This window comes from Zootoca vivipara, chromosome 5 (assembly GCF_963506605.1).
Source record: "Zootoca vivipara chromosome 5, rZooViv1.1, whole genome shotgun sequence".
Classification (NCBI taxonomy): Eukaryota; Metazoa; Chordata; class Lepidosauria; order Squamata; family Lacertidae; genus Zootoca; species Zootoca vivipara.
Genome location: NC_083280.1, coordinates 53,658,846 through 53,675,864, shown reverse-complemented (window position 1 = coordinate 53,675,864; position 17,019 = coordinate 53,658,846). Strand labels below are relative to the sequence as shown.

At 43.9% G+C, this 17,019-nt stretch overlaps 1 protein-coding gene across 3 annotated transcripts in view; it reads right to left on the bottom strand.

Annotated features, from left to right (window-relative positions):
- Positions 1–17,019, bottom strand: part of GRK5 (G protein-coupled receptor kinase 5) — a 165,677-nt gene that overhangs the window by 33,269 nt on the left and 115,389 nt on the right. For 2 of the 3 annotated variants that reach the window (XM_035138644.2, XM_035138645.2), the window contains exons 5-6: positions 6,834–6,934; positions 2,073–2,165 (exon numbers count right to left, since the gene is read on the bottom strand). In XM_035138644.2, the coding sequence (XP_034994535.1) occupies positions 2,073–2,165; positions 6,834–6,934 (194 nt within the window). Of the gene's footprint in view, positions 1–2,072; positions 2,170–6,833; positions 6,935–17,019 lie in introns of those variants that run through there. The other variant, XM_035138646.2, reaches the window with a different exon arrangement.

Sequence of the window (17,019 nt, the reverse complement as noted above, 5' to 3'; positions counted from 1 at the left end):
AACTCCCAATTCCCACCTGCCTCACCCAGCACAGCCAACGGTCGGGAAAGGTGAGGTTTGTGGTCCACAAAGCTCTGGAGGGTCAAAGCTTCTCCAGCTCTGTTCTAGGGCAAGTAACTTGAGTACATGGACACCTCTGTTGCCCGTCAGGAGAGAGAGAGAGGCTTGTACCCCCTGTACTCAATCCGCTGGAATGTGATTAAATTCCACCCCAAAATAGCGACAGCCCAGAAGCACCCTTTGGGTAGCGGTTAGGGTGCTGATAACATCAATTCTCCCTCAAGGAAATATTAAGGGCCAACCTGATTATCAAAATATTATGTTGACCTAATCTGGGCCTATTCCACTTTGTCACTGCTACATGGCTGTGAAGGAGCAACTCGGCACAGAGGTGGGCTGACTAATAGCCACAGTTGCAGCTTCCTCCACTGCTGCCTCACCACCTCCTTGCTGAAGACATTTCAACTGTGGAGCTGACTCCGTCTATCCCATCCAGGTTCGGGGGATATTTTGAAGAAAAGTCAAGCTTGGACTATCGAACTCTCACTTGTAACTGGATTTCTGAAATCCGTGGAGAAAATGGGTGCTTTTTCTTCCAGCACCTCACTTTTTTATTTTTTTTAAAAAAGAAGAACATCGCTGTCATTTGTTCTTCAGGGAGCAATTAAATGAACATCCACAGCTGATACTCAAAGGAGTATCATTACTCTTGCTTTCCTGCCACAACCAATCGAGCCACCAGGGGGCGGCGTGCTATTACATTAAGGGTGAGCTTAGAGCTATCAAAGATAGCAACGTTAAGATAGTGGAACTTGCAGCCCCCAAGCTTCTGGCGAAGGCACACAGAAGCCTTGCCTTAAAACATTCATGCTAAATTTCGAAAGTGAGACGTACCAGCAGCTAGGCTAGGCTCCACACCCATCTGCCCTCCTGGCCCTTTTCTCTAATCCTAGATGTGTGGGTGTTGTCTTGCTTGCAGTTACTCAATAGTCAAAAGGAAGTATTTGTGTGGCAGGCAGCAACTGGGAGATGCGCTTAAAAAAACCCACTTCAAAACAATACAACAAATACCTTGAATCAACAGTTGGCAACTTAAAAAAAAAAAGTCTGAAAGGATACTAAAAAACAGACAAACCAAAGAAAATCCGAGTAAAAGCAAAAGTATGCCAGTAATAGATGCATTGTTGCCAAAACTGGGAGTATGCTAAAGTGTAAAATTCCTCCATTAGCTGTATGTGCGATCTGGGAGAGTTAGGCTGCCATCCTAGTATCAGAGACGCCGACTTGCACCCAAGATTGAGGCGGCCCATCGCACACATTTGATATAATGCATTGCAACCTTGGGACGGAACTCGGCACAATGTGGCTTTGACAACCTCCCCTCTCACAGTCAGGAGGACTCAGCCACTGGCGCTGTGCTGTACTCAGATCTTCCTTCAACATTGAGGTGGCCCCGGCCCCCTGCCCAAAGATACTTAGGGGTAGGGTTGCCATACTCAATAGAGGACAGGACTTCTGTGCCTTTAATTGCCCTGATCTCTTTTGAGTCTGGAAACCTTAAAGAGAAACCAGCAGACCCTTTGCTTGGTAATTAAACAAACGGTCTGCTGGTTTCTCTTTAAGGTTTCCAGACTCAAAAGAGAGCAGGGCAATTAAAGGCACAGAAGTCCTGTCCTCTATTGAGTCTGGCAACCCTATTGAGGGGGCTGGAGACACCTCAGCCTCATGAAGTTGTTGCACCTGCCTAGCATACACACCCAATGGACCAAGTTCCATTGAAGTAAAGTACGAACCAGGGCTGTCCTTTATCCGTGCTTTTGTTTATTCTAGTAACTGAATATTCTTAACTGAGTATTTAGCTTCTTAATATTAAAAATAAAGAACATGGGCTTACATTTATGATTAGCATGAAAAGTTTGGACAAAGTCTCCCCATTGTCTAAGGGCAGTCAAAAACAGTGAACTTCAATTCATTTGCAGGTGCTAGAAGTACTATTCACATTATTACTCAACCATCCTTTCCTAAGTCCCGTCATAGAATAAAGACATACAACGCCCACCTGGACCACTTACCTTTCCAGCCATTTCCACTGGAGAAATCGATCAAAGTACATGCTGGCTGAATATTCTCGAAAAGGTTCTCCACTTAGGTAGTCTTGAACAGATCTGTCTCAGATGAAAAAGACAAGACAAACATTTTACAATCCCGAGTCTCATTATGAAGACGTACTGTAGTCTCTTTGAAGCGAGGATGCTTAGGTGAATTTCCACAAGTTCAAATGTAAATACATTAAAAATATATAGCATGTTATTGTTAATGTCAAACTCTGCGGATGTTGATGGTATGAGTAATTGTTAATATTTTAGGAGGTTAGCAGTTCTCAAACACCTGGGTTTTATGATATTTGCTGACAAACCAAAACATGTTCTACCAACCAGTGTTTATAGTTTCTCCCCTTGCCAGTAAACCCTTTATTAAAGGTATTGCAACAGTTTGATTGACTGAGCAAAAAATGCAGGGTTTCTTCATGCACACCTGAATATACATAGCTAATTAAATGCTATGCAAAGCTGGTTTATTTCAACTAGATCAGGGACGTCCAACTCCCAATAGTCTGTGATCTACTCACAGAATATAAAAACTGGCAGTGATCTACTCATTGTCGTAAAAAGACTGGCAGTGATCTCCCCAAAGATGTGGAGCTTGAGCTTTTTGTAATAAGCAAATGTTGTGGAGCTTGAGCTTTTTTTAATAAGCCAAAGTTGTTGAGCTTTTATTTAGGAAGCCAAAGTTGGGTCCCCCCCTTTTTTTGTAAGGAGATCACTGAGGGGCCAGAGATCAACCATGATCTACCAGGAACACCCTGTGATCTACCAGTAGATTGCGATCTACCTGTTGGACATGCCTGAGCTAGATAATTAAGAACAATTCTCTCTCTCTCTTTTTAAAAAGGAACAATGGCTGCCTTTCATATATCTCTTTGAGTTTTAGTTTTGTACTTTGACACTGAATACCAGTTGCTGGAAACCACAGGAACAGAGGCTGCTCATGTTCGAAACCTGATTGTTGGTTTGCCAGTCACTGTGAGAACAGGATGTTGGACTAGATGGGCTATTGGTGTGATCCTGCAGACTCTTCTTCTGGTCTTAAAAGGCCAGATTTACCACTAAATCCCATGCTTTGAAATCAGAGGAGCAAGGCACAGCTTTGAACATCAAGCTCAGCTCTGCCTTTTTCATAACTGTAAGTTTTCCATCTGCATGGCAGTATCTCTACATGATACAAACAAAGCCAAGGGGACAAAACCAGCTCGTTGTTAACACTGTGAACGATTCTCATTTTCTTCCCCAGCAAAGAGCAAAATAAAAGCAGGACAAAGTCATTCAAACACATAAGCAGAACTACTGGTCTATTTTTGCAAATACCCACTTAAACCATCCGGGAGCAACAAAAGCTGCCCAGCCAACAGAGACTACATGGTGACGGCTTTCAATGATCCCTCGCTTTTGATATTTTTTGTTGTTTTAAGGTCCTGCTGTCCTGACAAACACGGGAACTAGGGTTTGCAACGCAAATCTTTTTATGCAGACCTTTTCGGTACAATAGAAAAATTGCTGCGACTTTGCGAAAATCGATAAGCCTTTTCACAGACAATAGGATGACACAACACACGTGCATTTCAATGCCACGGTGCACAGCAGCATTTGCACAGTCTTTTGTCCACATAGGCTAACAGCCAATTAATTCATCCCCCCTCCCTCTCCAATTTGAATGGGAAGCAATTCAGTCTGAAAGGGATGTGGATTCCCTACACCTCCCTTGGAAGCACAAGGATTTGAAGCTTTTTGTTTTGCTGTTTTGGCTAGAATATATTGATGTAGACTGTCTACAACATGAAGGTTGGGTTTCGTACGGGACCTCCCAACACCACATACATACACAGGAAAAAGCATGTAAAAACCATGTTCACCATCAGGAGTGAAAAACCTTCTTTGTCACATGTATGCACATTGCCAAGTTGTGGCCAATGCTACGTATTTCACTAGGGACCCTGGCAGAGAAAAAGAAACCCTACATTTCTCTGTTAGTTCTACACCAGGGGTGTCAAACTCAAATTCATTGGGGGCCACATCAGCAGTTTGGTCACCCTCAAAGGGCCGGTTGTATCTGTAGAACTATGTGTCCACTCTTTATTATCATAAATTATTGTCACTGCATTCAATTATTACTGTTTTTTTGTAATAATGTAAGTAATAACTGATTTTAGTTCTGCAAAACTAATTTATGTGCTTTTTTTAATAAAAAAAATGGAACGCAGATCTACCAAGCCAAATGTAGTCCGGTCACAAAAATAAGAGCAGATTCGAATTCCTCCCACCTCAAAAACGTATTTTAAAGACTTCCTCATAGGAGAAATCTGCAAAACTTTAGTTCAACCCCCCTAAGATGACGTGCTCTACCTACTGCAGCAGCAGAGATATCTTAAGCCAGGTGTTACCGACAGGGACGCTTTTGGGAGGGGGGTGGGGAGGAGGATCGAGCACAGTTCCCCACTTTTGATGACCCGGATTCAGGTGACCCTTCAGATCCTTGCAACCCGCCTAGAGCAACCATATGGAAGGCAACCAAGGCGCTCAAACACCCGCAATCATTGGCAGATTTCAAGGCAAGGTCTTCCCAGATCTCTTGCTTTCTACAGAGGAGGATCGCTGTGGCGCGGGATCGACTGAGGAGCTGCATTTAACCCCACCCCCACCCCTAACCCCCAGCCTAGGCCTATTTCTCATGGGCTCCACTGCCCTGCCCACTTACCACTGGACAAAGCTCTCCCTCCCATCAATAAAGGGTAGGTTCGGCCGCTGAGGGGGGAGAACAATGGGGCAAGGCGTGTGTGGCTTGAAGCTCTGTTTACACACACGCGCACACACCGAGTAGCACGCGTTGCAAACAAAAAAATATCTTATTCTAATATATATGTGCACACCAAGGAAAACAAATCTGCATTGCTCACACCTATTGGTCCCAACCGTGCACCTCTTCCTGGGCGCGCCTTGCACAAAGGCGCCTTCATTATCTCGACCTTCCCGGGGTCGAGGGAGCATACATGGCAACCAGGGAAGGTGTGCAGGGAGCTGGTGTAGACAGATTAGAAAGCCGAGGCACCGGGAAATGCAGCATTCAGGCAGCCCGGGAGGGGGAGGGGGAGGGGATTGTGGTGAGTCTGCAGAAAGACCTTCACTCACGGAAGCCATGGGGCGTCAGAAGCCGCGCGGGAGACGAGGCTGTGACTTGCCTCCCGTCAGAAGCAGCGAACTCGCCTCTCTCAAGTGCTCTTAAGGGTAGAAGGCTGCAGCCCGCCACCGCTAGGGCTGGGGAAGGGATCTGGCAGGCAGGGCCCTGGGTGCGGCGCTGGAGCGGCACGGGACTCTGCGCACCCTTCCAGCGCTCCGTTTCTAGGCGCGAGGAGCCTAGAAACGGAGCGCTGTAAGGGTGCGCAGAGTCCCGTGCCGCTCCAGCGCCGTGCCGAGGGCCCTGCCTGCCAGGTCCCTTCCCCAGCCCTGGATGGGGTGGCGCGGGTGGTGGGGCGTGGTGCTCCCAGCCTCCGCGAGCGCCTGTTGTAGCCCAGAGCTCCCGGGCGCCGCGGCAGGCGCTCTCCTGCCTGCCTGCCTGCCTGCAGCCCCGGCGACGTTTTGTCACGCGCTTGCTGGCGGAGAGGGAAGGCGCTGTCGGAGCCCTCGCTCTCCCTTCTGGGCGCGGTGGGTGGGTGGGTGGGTGGGCGGGCAGCGGTGGCAGTGCCCCCTCCATTTTCGCCTAGTCTGCCTTTGTGGACGCTCCGGCCCTGGCTACACGGGCCACATGACGAGGTCTGGCGGGCCGGATTTGGCCCCCGGGCCTTGTGTTTGACACCCGTGTTCTACACCAATCAAGGCTGGCACTTCCCTCTTCATTGTAAAGGAAAATTCTTTTCCCTAGCAAGAAACAGACACATCCCCCCACCCCTTGTTACTGCTATTATTATAATGTTCACTCATGCCTTTAGGAGAGGGAAGTACAGGAAGATCAAATAGGAAGTTTTATGAGCGTAAGAAGAAAGGAAGATGTCAGTTTATATGGTCCATTGGTTCATTTAGTTCGGTATTTTTTTTATGATGACTATCAACAACTCTCCAAGATTTAAGTGGAGATCTGTTCAAGTCCTACCCTGGAGATGCCAGGGACTGAGTCAGGGACCTTTTGGATGCAAAGCAGATGTTATACCACTTAGCTAACAAAATGAAAAATGGCAAGGTTCAGGGGAGGGGATTGACTTGCTGTTTTCCGGCGTTTCTTACTATATGGCTTTAAAGAGACATGAGTGGCACAGCCAGCAGCATTCAGCCAAATATGCAACCCCACTGCAAACTATTGGGAGTTCAAAGGAAGTTTTTAAAATGCTAAGTGTATGTTGCAGGGGGTGCGGGTGTTCCTGGATATTTTTTTCTTTTAAGGAAACAAGTAAAGGATGCAAATAGAAGAGTTGGACCTAGTACTGATTCCTTTTCAGTTTTGGCTTATTGAGTATTACCTTCTTGTTATTCCCATTACATTAAGGGGCCACAAATACAGGACAAATATCGAATCAATCAGAACCAGTTGTGTTTAGCACTGGACACTCTAAATTCCCCCCCACCAAAAAAACCCCCACCATTGCCTGTACAAAGCCCTTAAGATCACAAATGTTCATTTTGAGCAACAAATAAGAAGCTGAGATGAATTAAAACTCTCAGCCTTTAACTGGTACCTAATTGGAAAAGATTATTTTGGACAGCAACAGTGAAATAACCCTAACTTACTTCACACAAGACGAGAATAACTCTTTACAGGGACTGTTTTCAAGTTTTTCTTCTGTCTGCTGGACCAGTTCTTGACTGACTTCTGCTACACAAACTGGAGACTACAAAAAAAAGCAAAGAGATTAAGCAACACATTAGCTTTGTGACAGGGGAAAGCATTCCACTGACAACCAGGTTCATGTATAGACAAATATTTGCAGTCTTAAGAAAACAACGCCAGAATTTATCTCCCCGTGGCTCGTGAATGCAATATTTTAAACGGAAACACACATTTCATCACACGAAAGAATCTGGGACTTATTTGCAGCACAAATGACAGCCCGCTAAAGTAAGCCAAGATGTAGCCAGTTCACCTTCTTTTCCTTCTTAAATACAGAGACCCTGTTTAGAGATATTCTAGAACCTTCCGCAAAATCTCCCTAAAAGTGTTGTGTTGTTGATATCTGCCAGTTAGCTGCAAATGAATGAATATTGTGGGACTCTCGACAAAGCATTATTGTTCTTTCCCACTTCCTAATAGGAGTTAGCCCATCGGCCAGCCCTACCCTCTTCCAGCAGCCATTCCAACTTCCAGCAGTTTTCTTCTCTAACAGTTAACACTCTATAGTTACTTAGCATGCTTAGTTCTTCTCACTGGACTGGATTTTTGTTGGGGAGAGGGGATTGCCCCTTCAGTTTTTCTTTGTTTTGCACTTCTGAAACACTGAGATTCCACCAAGCATACCGATACCTTCCCTCTTGTTTCTCAAGTGGCTCCATTTTTGTGACAATCCCATTGGCAATCGCCACCTGAGTTTGCTCCCAGAGGGAGTGCTGGTCCTGTTTTTGTGGAATTTGTTTTAAGTCTAGCAACGATGACTACCTTGAGGGTTTCATATAGTATGGTTGCCTTTTTAATGGCGTTGTTGGCTAATGGCTATTTAAAGTTGTGACACATCTGGCATGAGAAAGAATGGGAGCTAAAATCAGTGCTCTGTCTCCCTTCCTCCTTGAGTGTATTCTCAAGAGAGATGGAACATGGCAGCCAAAATATAACCAGCAAAATGAAAGAGCGTTTTGCAGCCAGCTAACAAGAAGGATCAAATGCAGAGCCTTGTGTCTCTGGAAACAATCCTGATTTAAAAGCCAGGGTGCCTGGTGCTTCGCTGCTTCCTCTGTTCAATGTTGTATTATTAATAAGCAATCAGATATTACAAATCACTTCATAAGACTCCAGTTCTTTTTCCTCACAAGGAAATTCATGCTGAGGAACGCAGTCATAAAAACTTCTTACCATGCAAGGTAGCAGACAGAAATAGTATTACGCAACCACCCAAACCAACTTTTGGTTTGTATGATAATTGGTGTTACTAAATTCAAAACCTAAAATGTAACAGTTCGAATAGAGTATTTTTAAAAATGCAAATAAAGTGATTAATTTATAGTATACTTTTATAATTTATAGCATTGGTTGTATGAATAGTTGCTCGTGGATGTATACTCGCCTATGTAAATTCCAAAGAGTAAAGATTTATAATTTTATGTAACATATAACCTCTCTTTCGATGTTTGAGCTCTCCTCTGGATATGCACACATCCCACCACAACATGCACAGAAACATTGCAGATGTGGCAACAGAATGTGTGCAAGATGGGAGGGGATCCTTGCATCTCTCTGCTACATTCACATTAAGTAGGAGCAGTCCAGTGTCAGATACAATCTTACAATCAGATACTATCATTTGTTGACAAATCCCATAGTCGAAGCTGCATATACTTACTTGAGAAATTCTGATAAAAGGATAATCTGATAAACTGGGAGGAAGAGGGCTCCAAACCACTTAGAGTAGCAGACAATTTGTTTTGGTTTTTTGAGGTGGTTGGATCAATAATTGCTTTCTGCTACTCCCCTTTTCATGCCCACTACTTCCTCAATGCTTTCATTTCTTTTACAGCTGTGTGTGCACTTATTTACAGCACCCCCACCCCCGAACAGAGGAACATACTAGTAGTTTTATATATATAGTTTTTCTTTTCATCCCTCAAATTTGCAGAAAACTGGACAAGAAAACCACCTTACATTTTTTACACAAGATATTTCACAGCAATCTGAAAAGTATGTGCTGAGAATTTGCAATTGCCTTACTGTGTTCTTTTGTGATGCATTTCCTGGACAGCTTTGGTTTTTTTTAAGAAACATGCACACACAACTATTTATTGTGCATGCCCTGCCTAATACAGTCGTACCTCGGGTTACGAACACCTCGGGTTACGACCTCCGCAAACCCGGAAGTATTTTTGTTGTGTGTGTGTTCTGCGCATGCGCAAAGCGCGGAAATTGCGCTTTGCGCATGTGCAAAATGGCGCTTCGGGTTACGACCATTTCAGGTTACGAACTGCGTCCCGGAACGGATCGTGTTTGTAACCTGAGGTACCAGAATCAACAAATCAAAAGGCAAGGACAAACACAAGAGGCATACTGGTATGAACACAAAACACCAAAGTTGTCCCTCAAATACAGATTTGAGTGGTGTGGACTTCTCTGGGCTAATACGAAGGGAGGGGGGATGGAATGCTTAATGTTGACAGGTCCTTGATCTGTTGTTTTGAAAAGGATGCAAAATCATGGGAAGTCTCACAATAAATTCCTGCAAGACATGGCTAAAAATTGCATGGACAACCCATCAGGGAAGAAAGGTGGAAGCAAAATTAAATATCCAGCAGTGGTAGAGCAGAGTAAAATATATTCTCCATCACCTCTCTCTCTTACACACCGACACACACTTTTCTCAACCAGTTAACCAAGACTAAAGTGACACTGCAAAGGAGGAATGGGCAAACTGCGGCTCTCCAAGTGTTGTTGGATTCCAGCTTCTATCATCCACGAAGGTTGGCAACATTAACCCTGCTGTGAGCAAATCTCTTGCAGATGATTGCAGTGCCTGGAGATAGACAGGTCATGTATCCACAGCAGTGACCAGAGGAGAAATGGCCGCAGAAGGGAGAACAGAGAGAAGAAACGCCGTGGTGCACCTATAACAGCAAAATCGGACGTCTTCATCTGCCCCGGCTGCAATAAAACATCTCTCTGATGTATTGGTCTCTACAGCCTCAGCAGGCTCTATAACTTTCCAACAGTTTGACTTTACTCTTGATGGTGCACTCTTTAGTTGTCTGTCAAGACAGATAGATTCCAACAACAATAAGGGGGTTGGACTAGATGGCTCTCAGGGACCCTTCCAACCATACAATTCTGTGATGATGCCCTGTGTTTTGAAGTTCTTTTTAAATCAGCTCCATGAGCCAATTAACATAAAAATGTCTTCGCATCATGCAGGGTTTTCAGTTCAGCTTTCTAGAAAATTCAGGATAAAACAAAGGAACGAGCGCTTCCATGCATCCTTCTCACTGCTCTTTCCCACTGCAATTTCATGATGCATACGGAGGTTCATTTTTCAGAACTGATCTAATCTCTCACTTTTCCTCTTTGCGAGCCAATCTGTATTTAGAACATGTTTATCCACGTGAGTCAAGTCTCTTTAGAATGCTATCATTCATTACCTAACGCATAAGAAGAAACATATGGATGGACTTGATCCCATCATGGGATGCTGAAAACAGTTTATTTTTAACAGAAATAATCTCCCCTTCCTTTTAGCTCATGTTGTGGAAAGGTTAGAAGACACCCCAGCCAGGAAGCTAGACAATAACTTTATTGCCTCTCTCAAATTTAAACAGACCAGCAACAGGAAAACCTCTGACCTTCCCTCCCGACAACGAAATCCAGTGCCACCTAGTGATTAAACTAAATGATGACACTGTCCCTACCAACCTCTATTGCATATCTATGAAAACAAGCTGTGTAATTGTGTAGACCTTGAAACCATTCAGAAGTATCAGCCTCAAGCCAGAGGAGCCATTCCAAGTGGCGCAATCAGCATTAACTAACCTTGTAGATATTTTATAGTCCCAATGGGAGTTCTGAGCACATTAAATACATCAACATTACTCACTCTTTTCACTTTTGCTTGAGACACATTGCCAGAGAGTTCTTAAACTGCAGGCTGGGACACTTTTTCTTTTTCAAAGCTGCTTGACATGTGTTCAAACGTAATTAATTAAAACAACTGAAGGCACTTTTTTATTTCTATATTTTGTGAAATCTGGATTTACCTGCCACTGAAAATACTAATACCGTGAAAACCCAGGTGTGCAGAGTCTAGAGGAACACACTTCAGGTGTGGAGGCAGTGAAGGGGGGGGGAATCTGCGAGGCCTGCCGCGCACCCCCCACACGCTGGGCACCATGCCCCCACAGGCGGCGCATCATGGCCCCAGAACGCATGCCACGCCCTCGCGGGCGGCGTACCATGCCCCTGGGATGCGCGTCACGCCCCCCGGGGAGCACCAGCCATGCCCCAGATAGACACAAAAGCTAGAAAATTAGATATATCCAGCGGTGCTTTTCTTTCCTTAAAAAAAATGTTTAGGGGTGCTCTTATTTTCCTACTCATATTGAAATATTGCCCCTCAATGAGGCCAAACTTAGATTCACAAAATGTTTAGGGGTATGCATACCCCTGCATCCCCCCAGCATTCCATAAGGACTCTACTAAATGGACATGTCATAGCTAGGGGTGGCCAGGCAGCCAAATTCCCTCCCATTTCAGTTTTGCTGGCACTCAATAACAGGTCTGTCCCATCGTGTTTTTTGTGGATGTTGTTATTGTTGAAAGAATTAATGAAAAGTCCTCATTAAAATTCTATGCATTCTGCGCACAGCTTTTACATAAAATATGCACTTTAATGCAAAATACACATTTCCACGTTTTTAAAAAAACATAAAATACACATGTGAATGCATTCTTTTTGCACCACAAAATTGCACCACAAAATGTAGGTAAGTGCATCATCAAACAGAGAGCTGTGTCCTTTTCATGCAAGTAAATTCAAGGTGCGCCAGATTGCAGTCTGCTGCAAAAAATGGACCAAACAAATTGTTCCTCCATCCCTAGTTATAACACTAGCAAAACAATTGGCATATATTCCAGTTCCTGTTCCAAGTATTTCCACTATCATGTGCTTCTGAGAAATGGCTTCCACATGTTTGTGTTTCCATGGCTAGCCAAACCTAACAGAACTCTGCAGGATCAAATATAGTTATTTAGCCAAATGGCCTACATTACATCCCAGTGTTTTGGAACCTATGGCTACCATGTGTGTGCACTTCAGAGACTGGCGTGATAAAAGAAATACTCTTTTGAAATTGCCGAAAGACCAGGGGGACGACGACAACATGTTCTAATTACCCACATTGATCCCCCTGACATTCGACTAGTAATGATACTGCTTCAAAAGGAAATGATTCCCAATCAGTCTCAAATAAAAACAACAAACAGCATAATTAAGAAGTTCAAGTCAACTTAAGTTGCCCAAAGGTCTATTCCAATCCAATCAAACAAGGTCTGGGCCTTAACCACAGCCTTGGGTCTTGCCAAATGGGGTTAGGTAGAAAGAGAAAAGACAAGGCAGCTTTAGTGAAATGCCAACGAGGCTCCTTAGCAAATAACAGTCCAAAAATCCCACTGTGTTATGGAACTATTAGATGTTCAAATAGTTAGAACAGTGTCGGTGGAATATATTCAACAGGGGGTGGGCACATCAAACAGGTACATGGGAATTCTGGACAACAAGACATGGGGGTTCCCCGGTACCACAGATTAACTATTCCTTCCGCCATATGGATGCTTATGATTCAGTGCGAAAAGGGTAAAATCTTGAGCTCAACTAACTGAAGCTCCTGCTTTTAATCTGTGATGAGAACTTGAATTGGTTGACCCAATTAATCAACTAGTTGAGACTCAATTAATCAACTAATATTTCCATTCATAAATATACACAGTGAGAGTTATCTAAAATTTTCATTTGGGCCTGAGGAGAAACCCAGAAATTTAGGCATGAAGATGTTAAGTCATATGTCTAGGTTGAGAAACACCTTATGGGCCTACCCTCTCACTTGAAACTGTTGGTTCTTAATGTAATAAAAATCACCCAGCATCACACTGAAATCAAACCTAAATCAGGTCATTTGCTCTGTTTCATCAGACATGGACCCTGTGGAAGGTATGACATGACAAGTGCTGTGATTAGCTTGCCTGCAAAATGTGCCTAACAAATGGTCTTGTCCTATGGTCACTACTGGACTGCAAACAGTTGTTCTCTCTTTAAAGTCTTCCATAAGCTCGAGTCTTAGAAAGGGTGTTCTGCATTTGCAAATAAAATCAAGTGGTTATATGGAGTTCTAGTCCTAACCACTTGAATATTCTTGCATAGTTGGAGAGAGTAACACAAATCCCTTGGGTCGGCAATTTATGGAAGGAATGTGAGCTAGAAGAAAGTCTTATTAGGAGATAGGATTGCTTGCATTTTATTAGGACTATATTCAGGTTTAGGAGGAGAAAATACATCACCATGTCCCTCTAGTACCAAGATTCTGTAATCTTGTGGTTTGTCGGTGACTCATAGATGTGATTTATCAGCTAAAGCAGCAAGGGAAAATATAGAACCCTTTAATTTACTGCCAACATTACTCATTTTTAGAGTCACAAAAAGCACTTCTCTTTGATGTGTGAACTCTTGTTTTATAGTAACTCCACAAGACCTGCTTTAATGCCCATCTCCCCCCTCCTAAAAATAATGGGAAACAAATAACCTTGATCGCTGAACTTGATTTGGCCACAACACATTTTGCATCAACCTACCTGTGGTGGGCATTTAGCATCATTTGCTTCTACAATTACTATTATTGCTAATTTGAAGCCAGCCTTGTTTCAAGCCATGAGTTGAAGGTACATGGTGCAATCTCCTTGCTGTACGGTAGTTAAGCAGGTCCATGTATGGTCAGTTATTGGATGGGAAACAACTTAAGAACCCTATAAACCACCTTGAGTTCCATGGAACTGAGGCAGAATATAAACCCTGTGCAACATCTTTTGGTCAATCAAGGGCTCTCTAAACACTATTCTCCATAATTGTGCTTCCTCGCCCTTCCAACCAAGTAAACCTAATGATAAGGAGATGGGATTATTATGTTAGTTTTCCTGGTTATATTGTTTGTCCTTCTGTCCTAGTTTCTAATGTTCCTCTTACACTGCATTATCTGTTTCTTTTAGAAACGGTGGTTTTTAGATCAATAACACCGCCATGTCACCCTAAATTTCAACACATCAGTGGGCCTGAAGCGACACCACACTGGATGCCATTTGACATGTTGCCATTGAGTGCTTCTGTTTCCTAGGATTCACCCCGGATAAAAATGGCAGGAAAGAACGATATGCGGGAATACTGCCCCAGATTCCCTCACATGGTGTGAGCCATGCAAACAGTGGGGAAACTACACTGCAAAACTCCCACAATTTTCTGGGTTAATGGGGCTGCAAACAGATTTCTTGCTGGAAACAATTAACATGAAAATAAGTGCTAAATTCCACTAGGTTCCCTCAGATTTCTAAAAAGTGGTTTTATGTCATGTGACTGATCACTTATGTGACTGATCACACAAAATGTGGAAATTAACAAGTAAAGAAACATGAGAAAAATGGAATAAAGTCAAGGTTTCCAACAGGCTGTCAGGGCAGGTGTTCACAGCAGGGCAGCAAAAACTTGCAAGGTGTCAGTGAAGTTTACTCTTTATTCAGAGAAACAAAACAACTCAGGCCTAGTGAGCACAGCAACTCTTCCTAATAGATCTTGCCCCAATGAGGCAATTGCAAGGTCTGAAGGTCCCTGCCTTTCCACCATTCTCTAGGGCTCCTTCTCCCTGGGTCCTTCCCAAGCAATCTGAGGGGCTCCAACGCCTTGTCTGTCTGTGCTCCACCCTCTTCATACCTCTGTGGGTTCTGGGAGACCAGGGGGAGAGAATCTGGTCAGAGCAGAAGGGAGAGACCCCCTGGATTCTTAAGCAGCCAACCTCATCTCTGCATCTTGGCCCCTCTCCACTCCAGCCTTCTCTTCTGCCTCTGATTCTGGACTGCTCTCTGCTACAGCCTCTTCCTGCTCATTAAACCCTGTTACCTCTCCAGGTTCCATCACCTCCTCCTCCCAGTCTGCTCCCTCTTCTCCCTCTGACCACTCATTGTTGTCCACCACCAATCCCCTGGCTCTGAACCTTCTTCCATTGTGGGTTCCCCAGCTGGTGCCTTCCTCCACTCTTCTGCACCCAGGCAGTCCATGACACAGGCACATGATTCAACCAGATCCACAAACTCAAGAAGAATCCACAGTATGTCCAGCGGCTATTCAAAGAGTGAAGCAAACACAAGTGGGCAAGACCTCAGGAAGATTGATAAGTCAGGTCAGAACCATGTTATAAAAAGAATGGTTATATTCTATGCTTCGGTACCTTCCCTCTCATCATTGGATCTGATGGCACAGATGGGGAAATTCATAACATTTTAACAGCAGGTCACAGCTCTGTTTTTCTACATGTCATGAAGGGGAGGGGACAGAGCCTACTCTGGTCTGGGGAGAGAACTTAATATGGGCTACTATTTTGGGTGACAGTATTACATCTCTTTAGCAAGTAATTCCACCCAGAAAGAAAAGGGTTAAATGCCCATCTGCTACATCCCAAAGCATTTGTTTTCAGGGCAGAAAATGCAGTGTTCAAAACGCAGTTTGTCTTCATCCCCCCAACACTAGGCAATACTCCTCAGAAGCAGAGCATGGGCCTTCAGATCCAATTACAACTTTAATCTTGACTAGGAAAACTTGGATTTTTTAAAAGGAAAATAAAATTATAATTATAGCAGCAGCAGCAGCAGCACTCCTAGCCTTATACAAAATATTCCACCACAAATGAGCTTGTGATACTGCCCGGGTTTTAATGTGTAGCAAATCAGGTGAAGTTAACATATGGTATGTAGCTTTAAATGTCATTTGCATTAAACAAATGGAGTCCAGCATGTTATGGTTCAGTTTCAAAAAGTGTCCTAGTGAAAAACTATCCAAACACACCCTCAAATTTAAAGTAGTTCATTTGCCAAACAAAAGGTTAAGCTAGTAACTCTTTCAAAACTGCTTCTACATCTAATACAAACAGTGTAGCATATGTGTGGGCAGCTGACATCCAAATAAAAGCAATTTGTAAGGGTCTCTGGGGGAGAAAATGCTTGGGAAATGCTGTGTGCTCAAACTACTATTCGCACTATAGGGATGTCTAGAAGAATCTCTTTAAAATGCAAAACAGGAAAGTCAGGGTGGAATGTCGCCCAAACACCAGCTTGTCTTCTGCAGCCATATTTGCTCTCTATTTGTTTGTCTACAACTCCTTGGTATATAGCAGGGACGTCCAACTCCCAATAGACTGTGATCTACTCACAGTATTAAAAAAACTGGCAGTGATCTACCCAAAGTTTTTGAGCTTTTTTTGGGAAGCCAAAGTTGTTGAGCTTTCTTAGGAAGCCAAAGTTGTGGAGCTTTTTGGAGAAAGGCAAAGTTGTGGGGGTTTTTTTGTTTTGCTTTTTTCTAAGGAGATCGCTGGGGGGCCAGAGATCAACCAGGATCTACGGTACCAGGAACACCCCATGATCTACCAGTAGATCACGATCTATCTGTTGGACATGCCTGGTATATAGCAAGCATTCAACTAAATTTTACTCAGGGAAGACTCATGGGAACTAATGGCCCTAAATTAGCCACATTCATTAATTTCAGTGGATCTACGGAGGTCTGGGGTGGGTTGCACTGGAGCACTTAGGGCTGCCAGCTCTGGACCCCTCCCCTACTTCGCTGCCACCACACAACAGAGCATAGGATAATCCTGGTTTTCCAAATGGCTATGTTTGGGGCAGGCCTGCCACATCTAGGTGGATAACTTTGTTTGCGTTCCCCTTTGTGTCACTGCCATAGGTTGGACATCTCTTCTTAGGCATTAGCAGCAATGTGGAACTGACGGCTTAACAATGCAAACCTGAAGAACCAACGGCGAAGGTTTTCTTTGCAACCAGGCAGCTAAGCTAGGGTAGAAACGGATCATTTGGAAGAAAAACAAAACAGAAACCCTAACTCTGCCTTATTATTGCATCTGTTCCAAATGTTTCCTCCCCTTTAAGGAAAAAAAGGAAAGTAGAATGAACACATTTGTTCTGTCTGGACTGGTTCTAATGGCAGCATTGTGGTTAAGTCATAATGCCTAAACGTTGCATTCC